This window comes from Rutilus rutilus (assembly GCF_951802725.1).
Source record: "Rutilus rutilus genome assembly, chromosome: 11".
Taxonomy (NCBI): Eukaryota; Metazoa; Chordata; class Actinopteri; order Cypriniformes; family Leuciscidae; genus Rutilus; species Rutilus rutilus.
The window spans coordinates 31,885,532-31,908,497 of record NC_140216.1 but is presented as its reverse complement, the minus strand read 5'-3'; the positions used below and the strand labels follow the sequence as shown (position 1 = coordinate 31,908,497).

The 22,966-nt window shown below is 37.7% G+C and overlaps 1 protein-coding gene across 2 annotated transcripts; it reads left to right on the top strand.

The window, feature by feature from the left end:
* The first annotated feature begins 273 nt into the window (after nucleotides 1-273).
* cgnb (cingulin b) lies at nucleotides 274-22,248 on the top strand. 2 transcript variants are annotated; one of them, XM_084424400.1, is made up of 21 exons: nucleotides 280-463; nucleotides 5,490-6,530; nucleotides 7,169-7,269; nucleotides 7,727-7,796; nucleotides 12,279-12,403; nucleotides 12,506-12,638; nucleotides 13,418-13,630; nucleotides 13,913-14,040; nucleotides 15,002-15,028; nucleotides 15,529-15,625; nucleotides 15,775-15,987; nucleotides 17,605-17,694; nucleotides 17,849-18,094; nucleotides 18,723-18,893; nucleotides 19,079-19,240; nucleotides 19,446-19,535; nucleotides 19,624-19,707; nucleotides 19,980-20,098; nucleotides 20,209-20,317; nucleotides 20,446-20,609; nucleotides 21,486-22,248. In XM_084424400.1, the coding sequence occupies exons 2-21, from the start codon at nucleotides 5,499-5,501 to the stop codon at nucleotides 21,616-21,618; spliced, it is 3,507 nt and encodes a 1,168-aa protein (XP_084280526.1). In that variant the 5' UTR covers nucleotides 280-463; nucleotides 5,490-5,498; the 3' UTR covers nucleotides 21,619-22,248. The 2 variants fall into 2 exon arrangements, with proteins under 2 accessions (XP_084280527.1, XP_084280526.1); XM_084424401.1 differs by lacking the exon at nucleotides 15,002-15,028 and having other exon boundaries at nucleotides 274-463.
* The last annotated feature ends 718 nt before the right edge of the window (nucleotides 22,249-22,966 follow it).

The window sequence follows — 22,966 nt, the reverse complement described above, 5'->3', positions numbered from 1 at the left end:
ATCTGACTTTAACCATTATTTGTTATCACCTTAGGATAAGCGTTTAGGCTATTTTTCATAGAAAATGGTGAAACGTGTTTTTAAATTTTATATTATTTTGTTTTAGGGTTACACAATAAAAAATGCAGTTTTAACGGCAATAAACAGTGGATTCGGGTTACTTAAATTGGTTAATGGGCGGGTCCTGAATATTTTGTATTAGATTGACGTTGGATATTAGCCAATGACATGTTCCCATCGGTCGGCCTTGGGACAACTCTCCAGCCAATGAGCGCTCAAGAGGGGCGGACCGATGACGCAAAGGCAACAGGTTGTTTCGGGAAAAAACGCACTGACAGTTTTGCATGGACTATTCATCCTTGTTCTCAACTAAGAGTTTTTAATAGCGACTAAACCTAGAAAGGGCTTTTTTTTATTTATTTTGTGCCTTCTGAAGGTCATTGTTGAAGGTTTCAGAAAGCAGGTAAGCAGAAGGAATGTCTTTGTTTACTCAGCTGTGTACATTTGCCTTTGGATCTCTGCTTTTGTTGCTGTTCATGGCTGCGGGTTTGTGTCCAGCCTTTGAGTTGTTATAATCCATAATCACATGGCTTCAAATTTACACTCAAGTTCTGCTGAGCGAAGCAGATAAACACCTGTTGCTTTGTGTCTGATGGCTGCAAGCTGGATTACAGTGAAGATGCGCTGGTCCACGTTGACTATAATAAAGTATTTTATGACTTTGATCTAGCCTACTGTGATCTCACCGGGACCGATCAGAATCATTATGGTAAATTGTTTGTAGACAATGTTGCGCATCCCATATGATTGGAAGAGGTCTTCGGTCTCAAATAGCCTATTGAATCTGTCTGTCTATATTGTACTTTTGTTTCTGTCTCTTTAACAAAGTCAGAGGACAACACAGCTAATCAGTATATCCAAGCTGTAGCCATAAAGTCTTCATTGTAATATTAATGTAACTGTATATTTAAATAACAGCTGGTTTCGACCTCATCGATACTGACTGACTTGCTGGGTGGGTGTGACGCAATTTACACGACTACAAAAAAAAAAAAAAAATCATTCTGCATTTTGCTTGTGCTTCCTCTTCTCTCTCAAGCCCGTGAATATCCATGAAGAGAGAAACTTGGGGACAAAAAGTGCCTGTCTCAGTGTAATTTAATATTTAGCCTAGCTCTTGGTTATTTCACACTGTGTGATGATGGAACATAAATGGAACAATAACTCAAACCTAGTCTCAAACCCAAGTTCTACCCCGTCCTTTATAGTACAATAAACTGGCAAATAAAATATAAATAATAAAATGACAATGAATTAACTGCATTGAATAAGTGCGCAACCTTATAAAGGCACAAGTCTTTGTCCTCATTGGCAAATATGTAGAGTATTTTGCTTATGCCTATTGTTAAAAACTTTGATTTCTCTAATGAATATTGTTTTGTTCTTGTTTATTAGCTTGTATGTCAATTCTTCAAGCTACAGTATTTTGTCAACAAAAACTAGCCAAAAGCTATCATATTACATCCAGTTATGACAGATCTCAGAGCATATAAGCTTAAACAATTGGGATTGGCTGTTTAAGGTGATAAGAAAACCTTAATCTTAAATGGAGCATCACTTTTTTTCTTTCATAAATATGCCCTTTTATTTCTTCCGTACTGTCATAATAACATGGTGTGTTTTATTATACACAACATTAGCCTTGTCCAGGGATCCCAAAAAGTAGTTGGCCATGGCACTCTAAAAATGGCTTAATATCATTAAATGGCATTAGATTAGAAATGTAGGCATTAGGCTACAGAAAAGTAGCACACATACACTTTTCTAGCAAAACATAAATTAAACAATGTGTTTAGATTGAAAAAAATATTTGGACACTTTGTCACGTTTGTGGAACATGCCTTATATTAAGTACAATCAACTTGGCTTTTAAAGTCATTTAAACTTAATATTAAACTGACTTAAAAATTTGTTGAATCTTGTTTAACATAACATTTTTGAAAATTGCGTAACTTATTTTGATGAGTTAAAGTAATGTAGAAACATATGTTGTCATAGCTTATTGATCTTATTTTTTACAGTGTTCTTGTGGTTATTCTGCTTGGAGAACTAACTTCATAAACCCAAGTGAAAATAACTTTGGGACCAGTTGGGTAAAATTAATTAAAAGTGGCTAAGAAAAATGTTAGAAGTTGGTTAGAAAAATGGCTTAGCATGATTTTCAGGTAGCACAGATGCTAGTTGGTTAAGAGTCTATTTTTTGGGGGCCCATGTAAATTCATTTACATTATGTTTGGTGACAATTTGAAAGTATTGAAAAGTAAAAACAAATTGGGCTAAAGGTCGTGTTTTCATAATTGACACAAAGTATTTTTCCTAGCGTCAACCAAGATAACAATTAATGGATTAAAGCCAACTAGTTTCAAACATAAGTACCCTTAGGGTATTAATTCTTTCAAAGAGTGTGGAAACCGATACATCCCAAACAAATCTGTTTTAGGTTTTTGTTGCAAGAAGCTATCAACCAAAAAAAAATGCAGGCGGGGTGAGTCATGTTAGTGTATCTGTTATTACAAACCTAAAGGATCTGTTGTAATGATCATTTATCTGTAACATGCATACTGTGTATGTGTGTGTGGTTCAGGTATTTCACACGTTTTGAGGACAAAATGTATGATACAAATATTTGATCTTATGGGGACATTTTTGGTCCCTGTGAAGAAAACCGCTTATAAATCATACTAAATTATGTTGTGTTTAGGGTTAACTTAGGGGATAAAATATAGGCTACAATTTGTACAGCATACAAATCATTATGTCTATGGAAACCCAACGTGTGTGTACACATTTACATAATTATGCTTTTTATGTGTGTAGAGTCATTCAAACCACACTCAAATTTCAGTTCTGTATGTGTGTTGTTACTTTCCAGGTTATTCACTGATTCAAGGAATCGAAGGAAACCGGAAGTAAATCTGAATTATTTGAATTTAAAGTCGCATGAAATGAAAATCCTCCCTATGTGTTTTCGCAATGTTTGTTATAGATCTTATTGTGAACAATAATTGGTCCATCTTCTGGTGAAAACGAGTCAACGACAGACTTCTCTCTGGTGACGTATGCCGCAGATAACGTTCATCTGCCTCCATTTGAGCGAGCAAGTGTCTGTCCTACATTTTTTCTTTTTCGATTATAAGTAGCCTACACTTTCGATAATCAGTACAGTACTCTCGGATGTACATCACAATATGGATGAAAAGACCTCTTGCTGCTTCCATTTCATTTACACTTTACATCTACAAAATTATGAGTGATGCTTGTGACAAAATATTAAAAGTAGTGTGGATGAATTAAAAAGAATTTAAAAGTGAAAGCTGTTTATTTACAGTAAAATGGAGTATCAGTAAAAGATAAGCGTCCTAATTAACATGCTAAATCAAAAACTACTAATGATTAGAAATTATTATGTGATATGCTAATTATATTTTTTTCCCTACATTTTGGTAGAACTATGTTGCGTTCAATTAGGTGGTCCCACTTTATATTAGGCCAGGTGTTTTAACTAACGTTTAAATTAATAATTTGATGCAATGCACTTATTGTGTACACATAGGCCTACATGTTTTTACATTGTATATTTAAAAAAATGCCTGCATGTAATTACAGCTGTAATTAATTTATGTAATTAATTAGCCTACATCTATAATTAGCCTTCCCTTACACCTTAACCCAGCCTTAAACCTATCCATACCACCCAACCTGTCCCTAACCTTACCCTTAACCATACCACCTCAATAGAAGGTTTGCAATACGATGAACACAATAAGTACACTGCACTTGTTTTCTGATTTAGAAAGTTTGACTAATTAGGTTAGAAACAGGACGGTAAATTGGTTAATTACAAAGAAACCAATCATCACATGCTTTAAGTCATATGTGCAATACAACTTTGACTTAATTTTACTGCTTGAATAGAAGATTGCACAGAGAAACGAAGATCTAGTCTAGTAACATTCCTTCAAGGATAAAAGGTGGAACCCAGTGCCTTGTGGACAGTGAGAATCATGTCCAAATACCCAAACCTGGAAAACTCACAACTGTGAACAGTTTTCATTTGGCTACTTTGTGTATATTTTGGTAAAAAATGTACAGTTAAATTGTACTTTAACCAATGAGAAATCACATGGTGGTTCCATTTTGCAGGAATGCTTGGTATCCCACCTATGTGAGGAAGACAATGGCTTACTTTGAGGAGCTAATCAGACCTAATGCCTCAACAGTGCCGCTGACAGTTATAATGTAACCAAATCCCCCCATTTCAATAAGTTATTCATTGATAGACCAGAGTTTATGGACTGTTATTTTAGATCTCAATGTCTTCTGAGTTTATGCCTCCAGCATTATGCTGGTGCATAGTAACTTGGTGTTTAACACAGGATGCAACATACTACTTATAGTTATAACACGCAGCAATTCTTCTAGAATTCTTGATTTGCATGGACACTCCAGATAGAAATGGTTTCAAGACTTCAAGCTGCACACACTCTCTGTCTGATGTGTTGTAATGAGGGCTTTAGACGATGCCCTGCATAGCTGTGGATGTTTTCTGCATCACATGTTTTGTACAATAGAGCATATATGCGTTTCTATAAACACCAGTTACTCAGCAGATTAGGCTCTGCATTTTTTTATCCTTCACTTCAACGTGCTACGTGTGCGGCTTACCGCTTTGATGTGATTTGAGGACTGTTGCCTTCACAGTGATAAGCTATTTTTGAACTAATGTTACTGTTCATACGTACTGGAACTGTGTTCTAGGAAGACTGGAAGCCAAGTGGAATGTGCTAGAACCTGCTCCTACCAACAGGCACACCTGTTTGTCACACACAAACAATATCTTTCTCTTTACAAATGTGAGAAGACTCTCAATACCTGTGCCGATACCTGATAGCTGTGTCACGTAGAAAACTCCTGCATATTTCTATTTACCAAGGTGTGACGCTATATCAAGCAGTGGAGAGGGGATTGTTAAAGGATCTCTTGGGAAAGTAGGAATATTAATAGTCCAACACAAATTTAAAAAGTGTGCCAAGATGGAAGCAGCAAAACTATATCCTGTGGGCCTGAAACAACAAGAAGATGTTTATGTTTAAAATTACATGACTCAAAAGTCTGTTCAGTGGGCTGTATTGCTTTGTAACCAGATGCAGACCTTTGTTAAGAATTTCTAGTGGACAAAATATTTTGGATATTGTATTTTTTTTCTTCTTTTGATCAGACTGAACATGTATCCAACACAGCCTTGTTTTCACTTGTGAAAAATTAAATATGAAGTCTACCCTTAATTGGTCCATTACTGTCATGCCTTCTTGTGTATCTGTCCCCTCTCTGGGCTTCTCAATTAGTCCACAAAACAGTCTAGCTTTTTAGTCTGGTCTCTAAATGGACTGGCGCACTGACTTTCTAAATTCTTTGTCTTGGTACCACAGCAGGTCACAATGAGTTCCCTCTCAGCAGACAGGAAGCCCCCTTTGGACTACGGCGTACAGATCCGCTTCATCAAAGATTTGAACGATGCTGGCGGAGGGTTCCCAGACAGGAGTCGAATGGCTGGTGGAGTCGGTGGCGTCACCAACGGGACTCTTTCGCCGTCTAAGTATGGAGTAGCTGTGCGGGTGCAAGGCATTTCAGGACAGCCGTACGTGGTGCTCAAGGACGGAGAAAAGGGAGACTCTTACGGGGTACAGCTGAAGACTCAACCACAAATCCAGAGCTCAGCCCCAGTTGTCTCTCAGACTTCTCCGTACAGCACACTGTTTCTGGGACAAAGGGAAGGGGCTCGGACTCCCCAGGGTTCCTATATTCCTGCTGAACAACCTAGCTCTCCTGATGAGGAATTTGGGAGCCCTTTAAGAAGGCCACCTGGTGATGGACAGGCAGGGATTCAAGGAGAAGCTGAGGGCAGGACTACAGGACGCCTCACCCCTTCTGCCCTAGCTCCTAAGTTGGACAAAAAGGACAATGATGGTTTTAATGAAGCAGGGCTTAGGAAGGTCAAGCAGAATGGGACTGGGAGTAGTCTGAATGGAACAGGGCTAAATGGATCGTTCCCTCCTCCTCCAGCCTCATTGGATGAGGACAAGGCCCCAGCTATAGACACAAAGTCACTGGCTCCCATTAATAAACTCATTAGCCGGTTTGGTGGTGGTAGTTCTGGTGATGTTCCCATCTCAGAATCCCGAACTCAGCCTCGTCTTGATAACCGAGTTCGGTCTCACAGTGTGGATGCCCTCAACAAACCTACTGATGAGGCCCCACTAACTTCTCCAACAATAAACCCCTATGCTTATAGTACCCCAGCTGCAGCGCCCAAACTCAGCTCACCAAAACCATCAACCGGCAGTCTAGGACGAGACTCCACATCTGTGGCTAAAGTGGCTGCTATACCCAATTCCAAACCTCTCACTTTAAGCCAATCACCAAAGCTGTTTGTGCCCAAGGAGGCACCACCTGCTATTCCAAAGAAACCAGTGAGTCCTCAAGATCTTGTTCGTATTATAGCCTTTTGACCTTGTAATTTTTCATCAAAATGTCATTACTGAATCTTCTGGTGCAAATTAGTTTTCTTTGGTGACATTTACTTAAAGCCCTTGAAGCTAGTGTTTATCTGCCGCCACTTTTGAGTGGAGTGGAACCAACCCTGGCCCTATATATTTCTTTTTTCTTTTTTGATAATCCGTTACACTTGGATATACGTCACAATATGGAAGAAAATATCTGTTGCTACTTCCATTTTCATTGTGACTTTAAAGGTGTTTTTCTTTTTCTTTTTCTTTTTTTGGAATAGCATGGCCAAAATTTTGGAAAGAATGTTAAGGGGCGTATGCATGCTTTTTTAAAAGCCAATCAGAAAGTTTAGCCAATCAAAAATGATCATTTCGTAAGTTCTAGATTGCTGGCATCGAGTTGGCTAACATGCCTTTGGAGGACGTAATCTCGCACCAAAGTTACACCTTTGGTTGGAGAACCGCCTCAAAGTTTTTGATTGGCCAACACGGTTTTTGATTGGCTTATTTCTCTAAATATCTATTTCAGTGATGTCTGTTAGGTAGTAGGGATATTTTATGTATGGTATTTAAAAAATAATCCTCCTTTGACTTTTTTTCAGGTAACCCCTGACCTCATAAAGAGCCAGCCCACCAGTACAGAGAATGGAAATGGAGAGGATGCCCAGACTAAACAAGCCATTTACAACATACTTAAAGAGGGGTACAATAATACTTTTATTTGAACAAGCCTCACAGTTACCTATGTACTTTGCAGTATATAAAGTTAGTTTAGTTAATGCATAAAGACAGACCTCATGCTTTTATAAAAGTTTTGGTTTCACATAACAATATTACTGTTAACAGCTGCTGTAACATTGCACGAGTGGCTCGAGAGAATTATATTTAGTAAGTTTATACTCTGTATTGCTCATACTTGGAGATTAGGGATTTGAACAAATAGCAAAATGCTAAAAACCAGTCTGAAAACATTAGCAAGATCGTAGCATCCAAGCAGAGTACTAACATGCTCAAAACCACTTAAAACACCCTAGCGACTTCAAAGCAACCCCACCATCTTAGCATTTTGCAGTAGCACACACCTCAAATTTTTTTTTCTGAACAAGCCATCAACTTTTTTTTCTCTGGTTCATTCGATTTCCTTTCATATTTAACACTAGGTCTATTGAGAGCGAGGCGGCCATCAAACGCAAAACGAGTCTCATTCATGAAAGGTTCTGTGAGGTGAAGGTAAGCATGCTCATGTTCAGTAAATCATGTTTGCATTTCCCAGCACTGAATAGTGCTCAGCAGCATTTGTTGAATGAGGAAACTACATCCAGAGAAGGTGTGTGCCTGTGTGTGCCTGTGTGTGCCTGTGCCTGCCTGTGTGTGCCTGTGCCTGCCTGTGTGTGCCTGTGTGTCCATGGTTTGCGTATCGCATCCCTGTTTTGCATTGCGAGTGTGTTTTAAAAGTGACAACATAACACAGAAAGATATTCTGAGACCGTGAGAGAAGATAACAGCAACAAACGACTGTATTTTACAAGCACACTCATTTATTCATAAAGATAGAGTTTTGCAATAAGCATTATGATTATGTGTTTTAAAGAGAGTAGATCAGCCAATAAGAGGCTTTATTTACAGGGGGGAGTCATTAACTCATCCTCATGTCATTCCAAACCCATTTGACATTTGTTTTGTGGAACACAAAAGGTGACTTTGAGGAAAAACCTGGCCAATATAATATAATTTTGATTATAAATTAATCAATTAAATTTAATTATTGAATGATCAAGAATCAAGCTCTAAAATAACAAATATATGCTATCTTTCAAGTTCATATGATAGAAATTTCAGGCTAAAATTTCCAATTTGTGAACAAATTCTTTTTGAACCGTTTGATTCTGTTCACAAAACCAGTCTGTGTGATTTGTTCATGAATCGGACTGATCTGGTTCTCATAGCACTCTAGAATGGCTTATCAATGAAAAACCATTTAAATTCTCTTCCTTAAAGTTTGTTGCTCACACAAAGCTATCATATGACAACAAAATACTTAATGACCGCTTTAAAGTTAATTTTGTGGTGCTTAACCGCCCCAGTAAGTAAATAATTTTTGGGTGAAGACAGAGAGCTTCTGTATGTTCATCTATCTAGTCTTCCTGTATACGCATGCATGGATGTGCGTGTCTGTTTAATATTGTTATCCTACGTGTTTGCATAAGCTTCCTGTGTGTTTGAAATATCCTCCTACAGTCTCTTGGCAACCGTCGCATCAACGAGGAAAGCTGATTAGGGCTGCGTGGTCGAGAGCTCGCTCTTTGTGATCCATCAATAATTAAGTTACACTGGAAATGGATACCTGTGAGGGAGGGTTTCCCCTCGACCTGGGGGCCCTCAGCATGTCTGTTTGGGTTACGGTTTTAATGGGCACATTAGTTGGACGGCCTTTTGCGCTGTTATATCCCACTGAGTGCTCGTCCATGCATGATAAACTCTGTTGTTGTGGGCGGTATTGCCGGGAGACGTTTTGACTGTTGTTAATTAAGCTTATTAGCGTGGAGTAAACCTCGTCAGATGCTTGGAGATTTTAGTGGTTAGACTGTGATTATATATCATTCAAAGGTTTGGGGTCAGTAAGATGTATTTGTTTTTAAAGAAATTAGTATTTCTACTCAAAAAGGATCCATTAAATTGACCGAAAAGTGACAGTAAAGACATTTGTAATGTTACAAAATATTTTTATTTCAACCTTTTGAACTTAAAATAACAATAAAAATGTATCACGGTTTCCACATTAAGCAGTTTTCAACATTGATACTAATAACATGTTTCTTGAACAGCAAATCAGAATGATTTCTGAAGGATCATGTGACACTTAAGACTGGAGTAGTGATGCTTAAAATTCAGCTTTGCATCACAGGAATAAATTACCTTTTAAAATGTATTAGAATAAAAAGCAATTATTTTAAATTCTAATATTATATTTGACAAGGTTTTCTTATATTTTTGATCAAATAAATGCAGCCTGGGTGAGCAGAATAGACTCTGAAACATTTAGAAAATCTTACCGACCCCAAGCTTTTGAACGGAAGTGTAAGATGATCCTTTTAGCTTATGTGATGCCGTTAGGTTATACAGCAAATGCTGGGATTATGGGTTAGTTCGCCCAAAAATTCAAATTAAGTCATCATTTACTCATCCTGATGTTGTTCTAATGCCGTATGCCCTTCTTTCTTTTTCGGACCACAAAAGGAGAATTAAAAAAACAAATTCTGCTTGCTCTCGTCCATATAATGGCAGTGAATAGCGACCAGATTCGAGATTTTAAAAAAAGATGCAGAAGTATCTCAGAATGGTCCTATATGACAGGTGTCATTTATTCCAAGTGTTCTGGTGTATACAATAGGGTTTGGTGAAAAACGAACCAAAATTGAATGTTTTATTTAATGAAAATCCTGACCTTGGCCTTTGGTCTTCCGTGATCAGCTGTTCATGAGACTCTATTAGCGACACAGTTCATTCCAACTCGCCCAGAATAAACACACAAGATAAATAAAAATGTGACACAAAATACATTCCATATACTTCTCTGATGTGAATGTATCTGTTGTGTTCGTCGCAACAAGAATACCAACTAAGTTCCGGTCTAGACATATTCAACTTATGAATATGTCATAAGGATTTCTAGACATTGTATTTCATGTCACTTTTTATTTTATCTTGATTTCTCACAACTTATGTGCATTTTCTGCGCGAGTCTGAATTAACGTGTAGCCGTGTACAGAAGACCAAAGGTCAGGATTTAAAAAAAATAGTACATTATATTTAGTTTTTAGTTTTTTTTTACCAAACCCAATTTGAATATATGACACTTGTCGCATGGGATCATTCTGTGATACTTCTGCATCTTTTTTTAAAAAGTTTTATGCTGATCGCTATTCACTGCCATTATATGGACGAGCACAACATTTGAAAAATTCTCTGTTTGAAAAGAAAAATGGAATAGTGCGTTAGAACAACACCAGGGTGAGTAAATGATGACTTAATTTTCATTTTTGGGTGAACTGTCCCTTTAAGAGAATTCTTTCTAATAATTATCTACATGGCTGATTGTTTTAAATTACACTTGTGCTAGAAGTTTACTTTTAACAACATGACTTTGTGTGCGTCTCAATCAGCTCCCTAGTTCAGTAAGGGCACTGATCAGGGAGTCGGACATTTTAAGGGCTGTCTCAGTGGCAACATCCTACCAGTGCACTGACACAATCGCTTCCTAAAAAGTCCCACAATGCACTGTGAAAACCAGGGAGCATTGATGCTCACTATGTTCCCTTAATGAAAGTTCTGAAGAGCGAAGCATAAATCACATGAGACATGATGACACACGATAGATGTTTTAAAATACAAACCATTATTTAATTATATTTCAGCATAAACATACATCGCTAGATAGGTAATGAACATAATCTAACTAACATTTCAAATTTACTGTTGCATGTGTATGTGACAAGCAAAGTATTTATCATAATGTACTTTAAATAACATTAAAAAAAACATCAGAAAGATATCAGTTTTGCTGTGCTTCATAAATACCAGTAGTGATTTTGTTGTACAATGAGGACGTCATGTCCCCGGAAATAGAGTCATGAGTGTCCCAGTGTGTAGTGAGCCAGGGTTCTTAATGTCCTTACCAGTGCCTGAATTTATGAACACTATGTACTGATTCATGACTTCAGAAGCTAGGGAGCTGATTGAGACGCACCCTTTAATTGTACTTTAATGTGTTCTATTTTATTCAAGAAGTAACTTTAGACCCTGCAACACAAGAGGTCAGTTCAAATGACCTCATAGTACCCATGTGTGGTCATTATAATGATGGCAACAGCAGTTGAATAGTCAGATGGGATATCCTAGAGGACTGAGTTATTTGAGGAGCAGACAGCTTGGCTACAGGCTGTGTGTGCGTGTGTTTTAAAGATGTTTCAGATCAATTAATTTAAAACGTATCTGTATCAAGAGTCAGTCAGAATCTCCCCACAGCATTTTTGTGAATTATTACTAACTAATGAGGTGATTGGCAGTAAGAATAACTAGTGAAGTGTTGATTGCATTAGATAAGACAGGATATATTGATTCCTGAGGGGAAATTCAAGGCAAGGATGAATGCATAACCCCCGAGATCACACCTATCATCCTCCTTGTAGAAATATGCATGTTTGCTTTGGGCTGCAACTTGTATGAACAAAGCTACATGTGTTCTGCTTTGTAAGTGTTGACACCTAAAGTATACATGTTAAGATGTGACTGATGAAATCACTTACTAATCTTGTCTGTGAAAAATGATTCAATCTGTTAATTCCTGTCATAACCAATTTCCTGTCAAGGTACCAGGAAAGAGTTTTTAAATAGCGAAAAATCTTGTCACAGAATTTATGTCAGTAATAATAGCCTGTTCAGCCACCTTGAACAGTAATCCCACTGGTTTAAGAATGAACTTTACAGCTTATAAAACACATTTTTGTGAGGGAAAATTATGATAAGTGCTTTGTTGAAAATATATAATTCTGTTTTTAAACCTACTGGAATGTTTTGGTCCATAGACGTCTATTGTAAATGCGTCAATGTTTCTGTGGTGATGAACAGCTTGCTGTGAATAGAGATATATTGATTTTGAACCTAGGCCACTCCATTAATTGTTGAAGCTTATTTGGATTTGTTTTTCCACAGGGTCCTCAGATCTTAGTGAATGACAGCAATATGAAGACTGAACTGGAGCAGGAATTCAAAAAGAACACACAATTACAGCAAATACTGGACAAGACCAAGAGAGAACTGCAGGAAAACCAGGATCAGTAAGTCTCTGTGTGCCTTATTAACATCAAAACATGAAGCAAATACCCTGTCAGGTATAGACTTTTGATTGGATTTGTGTGATGTGTTCTTGATGTCTTCAGAATGGTGGAGCTGCGGATGGATCGGGAGTTGGTGGAGTCTCGCTTACGGCAGCAGGAGGATCAGCTAGCTCAGCTCCAGGAGGAACTCAGACTAATGCCGGAAATCTCGCCTCAGTCTGACACAATGCAGCTAGTAAGCATGATTGTGGTGTCTAGCATTAATGACCCTTAATCAGCCTTTTATATGCTTTAAACATACACATATATTCATATAAATATATATAAAGTTAAAATAACATTGCAGCAAGATGTGTGAATTGATGTATTATTCATTGTTTAAAGTGTAAATTAATGCGAACTCCAGATAATCAAATTGAAAAAAGATACACAATGTTAGATATACAGTATCCACACACACATACAAAACTAGACTAACGTTTGGATTACTGGTATTCTAAATGATTGAAAATAAAGTAATCAAAACTATGAAATAACACAAAATCCATCCATCCATCCATCCATCCATCCATCCATCCATCCATCCATCCATCCATCCATCCATCCATCCATCCATCCATCCATCCATCCATCCATCCATCCATCCATCCATCCATCCATCCATCCATCCATCCATCCATCCATCCATCCATCCATCCATCCATCCATCCATCCATCCATCCATCCATCCATCCATCCATCCATCCATCCATCCATCCATCCATCCATCCATCCATCCATCCATCCATCCATCCATCCATCCATCCATCCATCCATCCATCCATCCATCCATCCATCCATCCATCCATCCATCCATCCATCCATCCATCCATCCATCCATCCATCCATCCATCCATCCATCCATCCATCCATCCATCCATCCATCCATCCATCCATCCATCCATCCATCCATCCATCCATCCATCCATCCATCCTTAATTTTTGTTAATCATTCCAGTTTCCTTTTCTCTTTAGGACTTGATGACGGTGCAGGCAGAGCTGTCGGAGTCTCTGATGCTGAGGCAGAAACTGGAGGACACGCTGAGACAGAGGGAGCGAGAGCTCACCGCTCTGAAAGGGGCACTGAAGGATGAGGTGGAGTCCCATGATAAAGAGATGGAGTCCCTGAGAGAGGAGTACAGTCAAGACATGGACGCCCTGCGTCACAGCATGGAGACCGTCTCACAGGTGAACGTGCACTTCAAGACAAATCCCTTCAGGGTGATGAATGTCTGTTTCTCACATTTCTAGTCCCTGCCTCAAGGGAATTAACATGGAAGAGAGATGTTTTATTGCTTGTCCTGTCTTGCATGATTAGGAGTAGTTGAACTAGGCCGGATGCATTCGGCTTTGTGATCTGTTTAGTTGTCTAAACAGTTTCATTAATCTGGATGGGTGCAAAGTATAGAACTGAAGTGTTCACTGTTACCACCTGATTTTATGTGTCTTTTGGTCTGGCCTTATTCACAGTCTCAGATGGAAATCGAGAAGGAGCGTCAGAAGGTGAACGCCTCCATCTTGGCTCTGGAGGAGGAGCTGGAGGGATACAAAGAGCAGAGCGACCGATGGAAGGAGCAGTACAGCTCTGCCAACCGAGAGTAAGCTCTGACACATCAAGCATCAACATTTGAAGAATGTTAATATTGGTGATGCCAAAATTTTGGTGAATCCCACAAAATAAGCGACAGGGACTATTGCTGATGCGATGTGGGTGGGTCCAACATCAAAATTTAAGAAATGTTTAAGTTTATTCAGATGCAATGTGGGTGCAGTGAAGCCCACCAATAATGACCAACAACACAGTGACCCCGCAACCTTTAAAATTAGCATATTTCAATGGGACATAACATGTCCATAATGTTTTAAATGATTAAGTTGTGTATTATAATTTCTTGTAAGATCTTAAGGTGTCACTTCAAGGTTCAAGTCCGTATTTGTCTAAGGAGTCAAGTGATTTATCTGTAATCATATACAAACAACCTTGTGACCAACACCCCTTTTTAACATTCAGTTTATTCTTGAGGACTTCAGTATGAAGAATGTTTGGCGAAGATTTTGTCTTCTGATCCTGTGGGCTAAAAAGTCCAGATATCATTTGCCTGACGAGTTATTTAACACATAGATCATGTTATTATCCTCACATCCAATTCACACTCGCATCACTTTTTACATATTTTTGATCAAAAATATTAAATACACTAATATATACATAAACACATATACATTTTGTTTGAAATATGAATATTTTGTAACATCACTTCTGATCAATTTAACGCTACCTTGCTACAAAAAGTATTAATTTCTTAAATTCTTATTGACCCCACATTTTAAAATGGTAGTGTTTAAAAATTTTGATTTGACCTGAACTATATATATATATATATATATATATATACACACACACAATAGTATTTATAGTGTTTTATATGTTGTCTTAGTTTGTCTGCATTTCATTTTTTATGTGTTTTATGAGTTTCATGCTACATGTTCATGTCAGATATGCTCATTGAATGTTCATTGTTGTCTTTCTGTTGTATGTGTTCACTCTTGGTTTGCCAGACGAGGGCAGTGCAGCGCATTTCAAAAGTGAGACAAAGTCCTGTAGGCGCACAACTGCTGACACCACAGGCAGAAACGAATCATCTAATCAAATTAACTATGATTGATGAAGTGTTTTAGTTTAAATCGGTCATCTTTCACAGGCTGTACTAGTTATACTGACACACTAAACTAGAGTCTATTAACCTGGTATCAATTTTCAGGTTATTAAGTCTAACAAAAGTCAGCTATGATTAAAGACTAATCAAAATCCTTCAATCTCACAATCTGAGTTGGTACATCAAATCTAATCAGATAATACTTGAATTCTACTAATATATCAAAAGTTCTTGTGGACGCTCTTGTCTTTTTTTTCAATTGTCATGAATCATTTCAGTTCCCTTTGAGATTCTGAAATAATACAGATTCTTCTATATAATGTTGATTCTTCTACAGGATGAATCATTTTAGTGACCATCTGCACTAACATTGCTGAATGTAGTATTGTTTGTTAGTGTACTTTAATTTGTGTTTGTCTCATTGGACAGGCTGATGCAGGCTCAGCAGGAGAAGAAGCAACTGGAAGAGAAGCTGCTCGCAGTTAAGAAGCAAACTGATGAAACTGATTCAAACCCTTTAATGAAGGTAAGATACACAAAGAAGTGCCACAATTTATTTTCTCTGTTCTTCAGTTCAAAAAGATTTGTTTGACACCTATCCATGCAATGTGTAGGCTGTATTTTGATGCATAGGTTTGTGTTAGAGTCTGAAATAACAGCAATTTGCATCTTCAGGAGTTACAGCGGTGCCGAGATGATTTAAAGAAAGCTCATTCAGAAGTGGAAAAACAGAAAGCAGAGGCAGCAAAAAAGGAAGAAGAGCTTAAATCGGCAACAAGAGCCAATGAGAAGCAAGAGAAGGAGCTGAAGGCAGAGATTGACAGGCTAAAAGACCAATTGAAGAAAGACAAAGAGGAACTTGCAAAAGCACTAGAGAAAACCCAACAGGTAATTCTAACAAGGTGCATTAAAATTACATTTCTTGCACATTTGTTTTTGCTTTAACCAGCCGGGTTTATTTTGGTCAAAAAACACTTTAGTTTTCTCATAATATACAATGGACATTGCCTAATTTCTGAAAGAGTCTGTTCGGGTTGTTCGAAGATTCAGTCTCTCTAAACCCCTCCTTACTCGCAAGCTTTCTCTGCTCTGATTGGATAGATATTCCAGTCTGTTGTGATTGGTCTATCGCTTACCATATCTGGGGCACGTTCAAGTTCAAAACGGTGCGCAACGTTTTGCTACGGTTTCCGGGTTGAACGTCATGTTTCCTGGAAACGGCGTGCACCGGTGTGCAACGGGGTTTGAGATACGTTTTCTCTTGTTTGGTGGGTGTGTCAGAACTGCAGTCCAATCAGCAGCAACATGTATATAAAGCACGCGGTATTAAAGTGAACTCGCACAATGGGTTCAAGGAAAGTAATTTACAAATGTGTTCGATGCAGCTCGGTATACGCAACAACTGAGGATATTAGAAGACATGTTTGTCGTAAGTTTTATTGTAAAAGTATAGGATATCAACATAATGATGTAGTTGTTTATATTTTAGCTTTATTGCAAGTGTATGACATTTGGTATAGAAATAAACAATGGTAATTAAGTGCTTTTCCTAAAAATGAGAAAGAAAATACAGGGTATTAAAACAGTATGAACTACAAATAAAGTCAGTATGTGAGGCTAAATAGATGTGTTTTAATCTGAATTAGGTAAGATGTGTGCTTCCATTTCAGTTTCAGCAATCCCTTCACTCGATTGGGATGTTCTCTTTTGTTCTGGGCGGCAAGTGCAGTAACTGTAACATCGGGCATATTTTGTAGTATTAAACACATATTTATAACGACTTCATCAGGCTCCGAAAATTCTTCACAAAGAACACAAAGAATGGCCTTCTCAGCTGCCATAGTTGCAACTCTTGCGTCATCAGAACAGTGTGTTCAACGCATCACCGTTTCTGTTTAAAAAACGTTGTGCAACGTTTTGTCGGGGCTGAACGCAGCCCTGAATTTCAGCTCTTCCTCAGCCCTTGATATACAGGGTGTAACTTTTTCCATATCAATTTGAGCCTGAGTCTTCATCCTTTTGAGGAGCATGCATGGATTTGCTTTGGGAGCGCTGAAAACAGCGCCTTCTCGACATGTCGACAACACAAACCAAACTCTTCCAGTCTCAGCTACAACTACAGTGTTTGAGGGTCAAAGTAGACGTTGTTCATGAGCAGCCAATGAAGACTGTAGTTTGGTATTATGCATATTTGTTACATTGTTACGTAGGTATGTAACAGGAAGTGAGACTGGAATTGCTGACAACTCGTTTTGGCAGTTTCAGAATCAATTCTTTCGGATGTACTTTAATCTTTAAAACTTTGCAGAACTTTTACATTCACAAACAGCTATATTACACACTGCATGACATGTAATATTCGAAAAAGCATAATACGGGCATTTTAAAGGGCAAATATGTTCTAAATTGACAGGAATTTTGTCGCTTTATACAGCTTCTCGCTTTCCTTGGGAACAAAAAAAGTAATTTTTGTTCCCTTTATCTGTTTACTTCCTGTTCCTGTAGCCATTCGTGTCAGAGCAATCTCAGGATACTGGAAGTAACCTAGAACTTCAAGAGGACAATGCTCGCTTGAGAGAGAGAATTGCCCGCATGGTAAGACCTCCCTAAAAATGCTTAAAAATCATATTCATGTAAAGTTATTAGCATTTTGCTTGAAAATGATTGGTACAACCATTCATCTCATCTGCTTTAGTTCAGTACAGTTTAATTGATTTTCTTTGAACTTTCTTTTCCTCCTGGTCTCCAGACGCGCCTGCAGTCCACTGTTCCTGACAGCAGCTCCTCAGATGTTCTGGAGGAGGAGAACCGGAGCCTGAGGAACCAGCTGGAGGAGTCCCGTCGCACAGTGTCTCGGCTGGGTCAGGAGAAAGACGAGCTCAACAGACGGTTGGAGGAGAGGGAGAGAGAGAGGGAAGCTCTGAGACGCGGCAAGAGCGACATAGAGGAGCAGAAGAGACTGCTGGACCGATCTCTGGAGAAGATTAACAAAGAGGTATGTGTGTGTGTTTTTTAATTAAAAAAAAGTTGGGGGTCTGTACTTTTTTTTTTTTTTTTTTTTTTTTTTTTTGAAAGATGTGCTCACCAAGGCTGCTTTTTTTAATCAAAAAATACAGTAAAAGCAAAAATATTATGAAGTATTTTTGACAATTTAAAATAGCTTATAAAAATGGAATATATTTTAAAATGTAATTTATTCCTGTGATGCAAAGCTGAATTTTCAGCATCATTACTCCAGTCTTCAGTGTCACATGATCCTTCAGAAATCAATCTAATGTACTGATTTGGGGCTAAAGAAACATTTATTCTTTTTATCAATGTTGAAAACAGTTATGCCAATTAATATTTTTGTGGAAACCCTGATTATTTGAATAGAAAGTTAAAAAGAACAGAATTTCTTTGAAATCGAAATCTTTCGTGTGTGTGTGTGTGTGTGTGGTGACTTTTGAACAATTTAATGCAATTACAATTACATATATTTTTTTATATATATACATTGACAAGAAAAAGAAATGTCCTCTCACTTTCAACTGTTTCCCCATACACCCCCCTGCAGCAAAAAAATTTTTTTTCTAAGTTTATTTATTGATGTTTTCTAATTGTCTTTCATGTCTTTCTGTCAGATGGAGAATATGATGGGAGAGTCGCGTCAGTCAGTGACGGTTCTTCAGTCTCAGCTGGATGAATTCAGGGATCGTTCTCGTCGAGAGCTGCAGGACGCTCAGAGACTCAGTAAAGACAGGCTGATTGAGTTACAGAGAGCGCAGGCCCTCCTCAAGACCACCCAGGAGGAGGTGAGACAGACCACCTTTCACTAGACACACAGTGTCAAAGTACAACAGTGCACAGGCTCCATTCACATCTATTGTTATTAACATTTGAGACCCAAGGCTCTTTGATCCGGCTCTGATTTGAACCTACAACTTTTCAGTTCAGTTCCCAGATCACACCAGATGAACTTTGTTTGTATGTTTCTAAGGTGTCTCGTCTAAAGAAAGATCTGCTAGCGTGCTCAGAGGAGAGGGACAGCGCTCAGCTGGATAAAGATCTACTCAGCAGTCGTCTGAAACACCTGGAGGCTGAGCTGGAGACGGAGAGAAGCTCACAGACGGACCGCAGCAGAGAGATCCGCCTGATAGAGGTAACTGTGTAGGTTTGGCACCTGGACTCTTGAGTGGAACAGCACCCAGTCCCTATTCTTAAAAACGCTGCAGAGGCTTCATCGAATATTCATGTGATCAAAAATGACAGGAAATAAAAACAGGGAGATGTTTTTAGGGTTGTTTCAGTGATGTACATAAATGTATGTTCAGGGATGTTTATAAAAGTGCATGTTTTTGTTTTAGGACAAAGTGAAGATATTAGAGATCGAGTTGGACGAGGAGAAGTGCGGAGCGGAGCTACTGAACGAACGCATCACTCGCAGTCGAGAGCAGGTACATAAATGAAAACTAGCTTTTAACTAATGTGCGTCTATGTCATGTTTGCAAGCACAGATATAGATTCAGAATTTTTTTTTTCTAGGTGGATCAGCTCCGTTCTGAACTGATGCAGGAGCGTTCAGCCCGACATGATCTTGAGATGGATAAGAGTGCACTGGAGAGACAGGTACACGCAGATTCCAGATTAATATTTTTAATCTAGTGTTTTTAGATTAATTTAATTAATTATGCATTTTTTGAAATTTATTTATTTGTTTGTTTAATCTATTTAGATTTCAATTAATTTGACAGTTATTAGAATTAGTTCAGCTAGATCAGAATCCATAAAAAGAAATAAATTGGTTTAACTCATGTTTAGTACTCTTTTGTCACCTTTATAGTTTTATTATGTGTTTAAAGTCTTCTATTATTTGTCTATTGCCTCTCTTGGTCTCTCAGATGAAGGAGTTAAAGTCTCGTATAGCTGATATGGGCACTCAGGTTCGTCCCTCTGCTGGGGTCACGATGCTTGAACACAAGGTTCAGGAGCTGGAGGACCGTTTACGCAGTGAGGAGAGGTACACACACTGCACAGAGTAGAGATACTAGACAACCACAAACACACAGTCCTGTCATCAATCACCACCTAACTGGGAATTAATAAATCCACTGCTTTTTGTGCATTTAGAGAGAAAAACACCATTCTAGCTGCTCAGAGGAGATTGGACAGGAAACTTAAGGACGTGACGGCCACCCTGGACCAGGAGCGAAATCAGCACGCTGAACAGAGAGACCAGGCAAGCACACACACACATGTAGCTTTCATATACTTTAGGAAATCATTTCTGTAAATGAGGTGTAGATGTAGCTAGACCAGCGGAGGAGTGTGTGCATCTAAAGAGCTGCTGTGTGTTTATGTCTCTAGCTGTCTCTGCGCGTGAAGGCTCTGAAGCGTCAGGTGGACGAGAGCGAGGAGGAGGTGGAGCGACTAGAGGGTGTCAGGCGGAAGGTTCTGCGGGATCTTGAGGAGCAGCGGGAGCTGCAGGAGGCGCAGCAGGCCAAAGTCAACGCACTGGAGAACGAGCTCAAGTGAGTGTCTGTCAGATATACATATACATATATACATACATGCATACATACATATACACACATATATACATACATGTATATGTGTATATGTATGTATGTTTATGTGTTCCTATGTATATAAAATAATACAAGCATGATGGCCTTGAACAGATAAATAAACTTGAGCATAGCACTAAATATAGATTTTTTAAAATAAAATCAATTTAAACATTATGTGAAAAATATTTACATGTAATTTATTAGTTAGTTAAAATGTCCTTTTATTAGTTATTTATGACTTTATTATTTCTTAGTTTTAATCTAGACAATTATGTATCCATTTAAATTTTTCATTGATTTAAATTTTTCATTAATTTTTATTTTAGTTGAAACAAAGTGACAAAAAGCAGCTCAACAATATTTTTGATGTAAAATGTCTTGCAGGGGCTCAAATGAATCTGTTTTTGAAATGCTTCATAAAATTGGACCATCTGAATTAACCAATTCACTCAAATTAATATGATTAATTGGTTAATTATATGAAGGCTCTACATAAAGAATTAGATGTCATAATATTATTTGATCAATTTACTGCTACTCATTGGAAAAATAGCTTGATACTGGAAAAATATGCACTGTCTTGAAAACATCTGAGCTACTGCCACACTACTTAATGTAGTAGTGTCAGCAGTCAGTAGTTTCGTTACTTTTAGGTTACATCCCACCATTGATATTATATGTACTTATGCCCCAATTTGTTGAGTGGCCATTTTTACTGGTTATTTATATTAACATTCTCACCACAAGAGGGGGCGCTTACAATGATGGTCTATGGCAGATGTTGGTCTCTCTAGTGTCTAAAGTGTGTGTGTGTGTGTGTGTGTGGTTATTTGTTAGGAGGAAGGTTCAGCAATCACGGCGTCCAACTCTAGCAAGCACCTTGAGTTCTGAGGAAGAGGACAGTTACTCTGACTCAAAAAACATCACATCTTTTCTCACCGAAACGCCACTTCAGACAACCAACTGTTAAAGACTGAACGAGAGGGGGGAAATAACTTTTGCACACGCTTGATTTGTGTTTTCTTGTACATGTAAAAATAACAAAGAAACATGAAGGATACAAACGATATGAATTCAACAGTCTGAAAAAGCTGTTGTTGACGGCTAGCCTTTTCAACAGGAAGTGATGTCAGGTGTCTTTGATAGGGGTTGATGGGTTAGACAGGTTTGAGGGCCTAATAAAGCAGTTAATGTGAAGATTTGTCAACCAAAAGCTCCTTTAGTATTGTTCTTGCTTAAACTGGTCAATTCCGAAGGAAATTCGTTTTTTGTTCTTGCTTCTGTGTTCATGAGTGTCATGTTGTTTGTTTGTGACACACAGTACATTTTATTTCTATATTTTATTTTGATAAAAATTTGGTTTGGATTAAGGATTTTAACAATTCTAATCATATTACCAAAATTCCAAATGGTAATGGAAAAAGTATCAATGAAGAATTTTTATTTATATGTGATGGATACTTAAATTATTTTGAATCCTCAAAATGACAAGATGAAATTTCAGATGAAACTGTCGTAAGTGTTCGCCCTATTATCTTTAATGTTATGCACTTGTATGAATAATAATGAAGGATATTTAGAAAGCTTTTTTTTTTTTTTTTTGCTTTCAAGCAAGTTTTAATTTCAGAACTAAACTTGCAATATGAATGACACCTTTTGTGCCAAGACATAAAAAGGAAAACATATTTTGATGTAATGGCTTCAAATATATATATATATATATATATATATATATATATATATATATATATATACATGCCTTCAATTTTTATATATTTAGACAGCTAATAAAACTTGAGCTACTTTTGTCATTTTTCCAGAGACATATATGTTCTACTGTATTTTCAGATTTATCGGTATGAATTTACCTGTCAGATAACAAGTGATTTTCTGCTCTTAAAGACCTGATTTGGAACACAATTTCATATTACACTGTACAATATATATGTATATACTGTCCTGTTTAAAGTTTATTCTTCCACTACACAGTAAAAGTTTTAAAGTACTTGAACTTCTGTCATGTTACTCTGATGTTTCTCTCTCACTCTCTCACTCTCTCACTCTCTCTCTCTCTCTCTCTCTCTCTCTCTGTAACTGAATTGAATTCTAAATTCTCTTGTTATCCTGTATCTCTCCTTTATGTCAGTTATTTCTCAGCTTTAGTCAGTGTCCTCCTGTAGATACCATTCAGCATTTTTTTTTTTTTTTTTTTCATAATTGGCAAACATTTTTATTCATAAGTATTAGGTTGTGCTTAAAATATAGGTTTAGCCTTTAAGTGAACCATTTTTTTTGTCATTTTGGATAACATTTTTTGG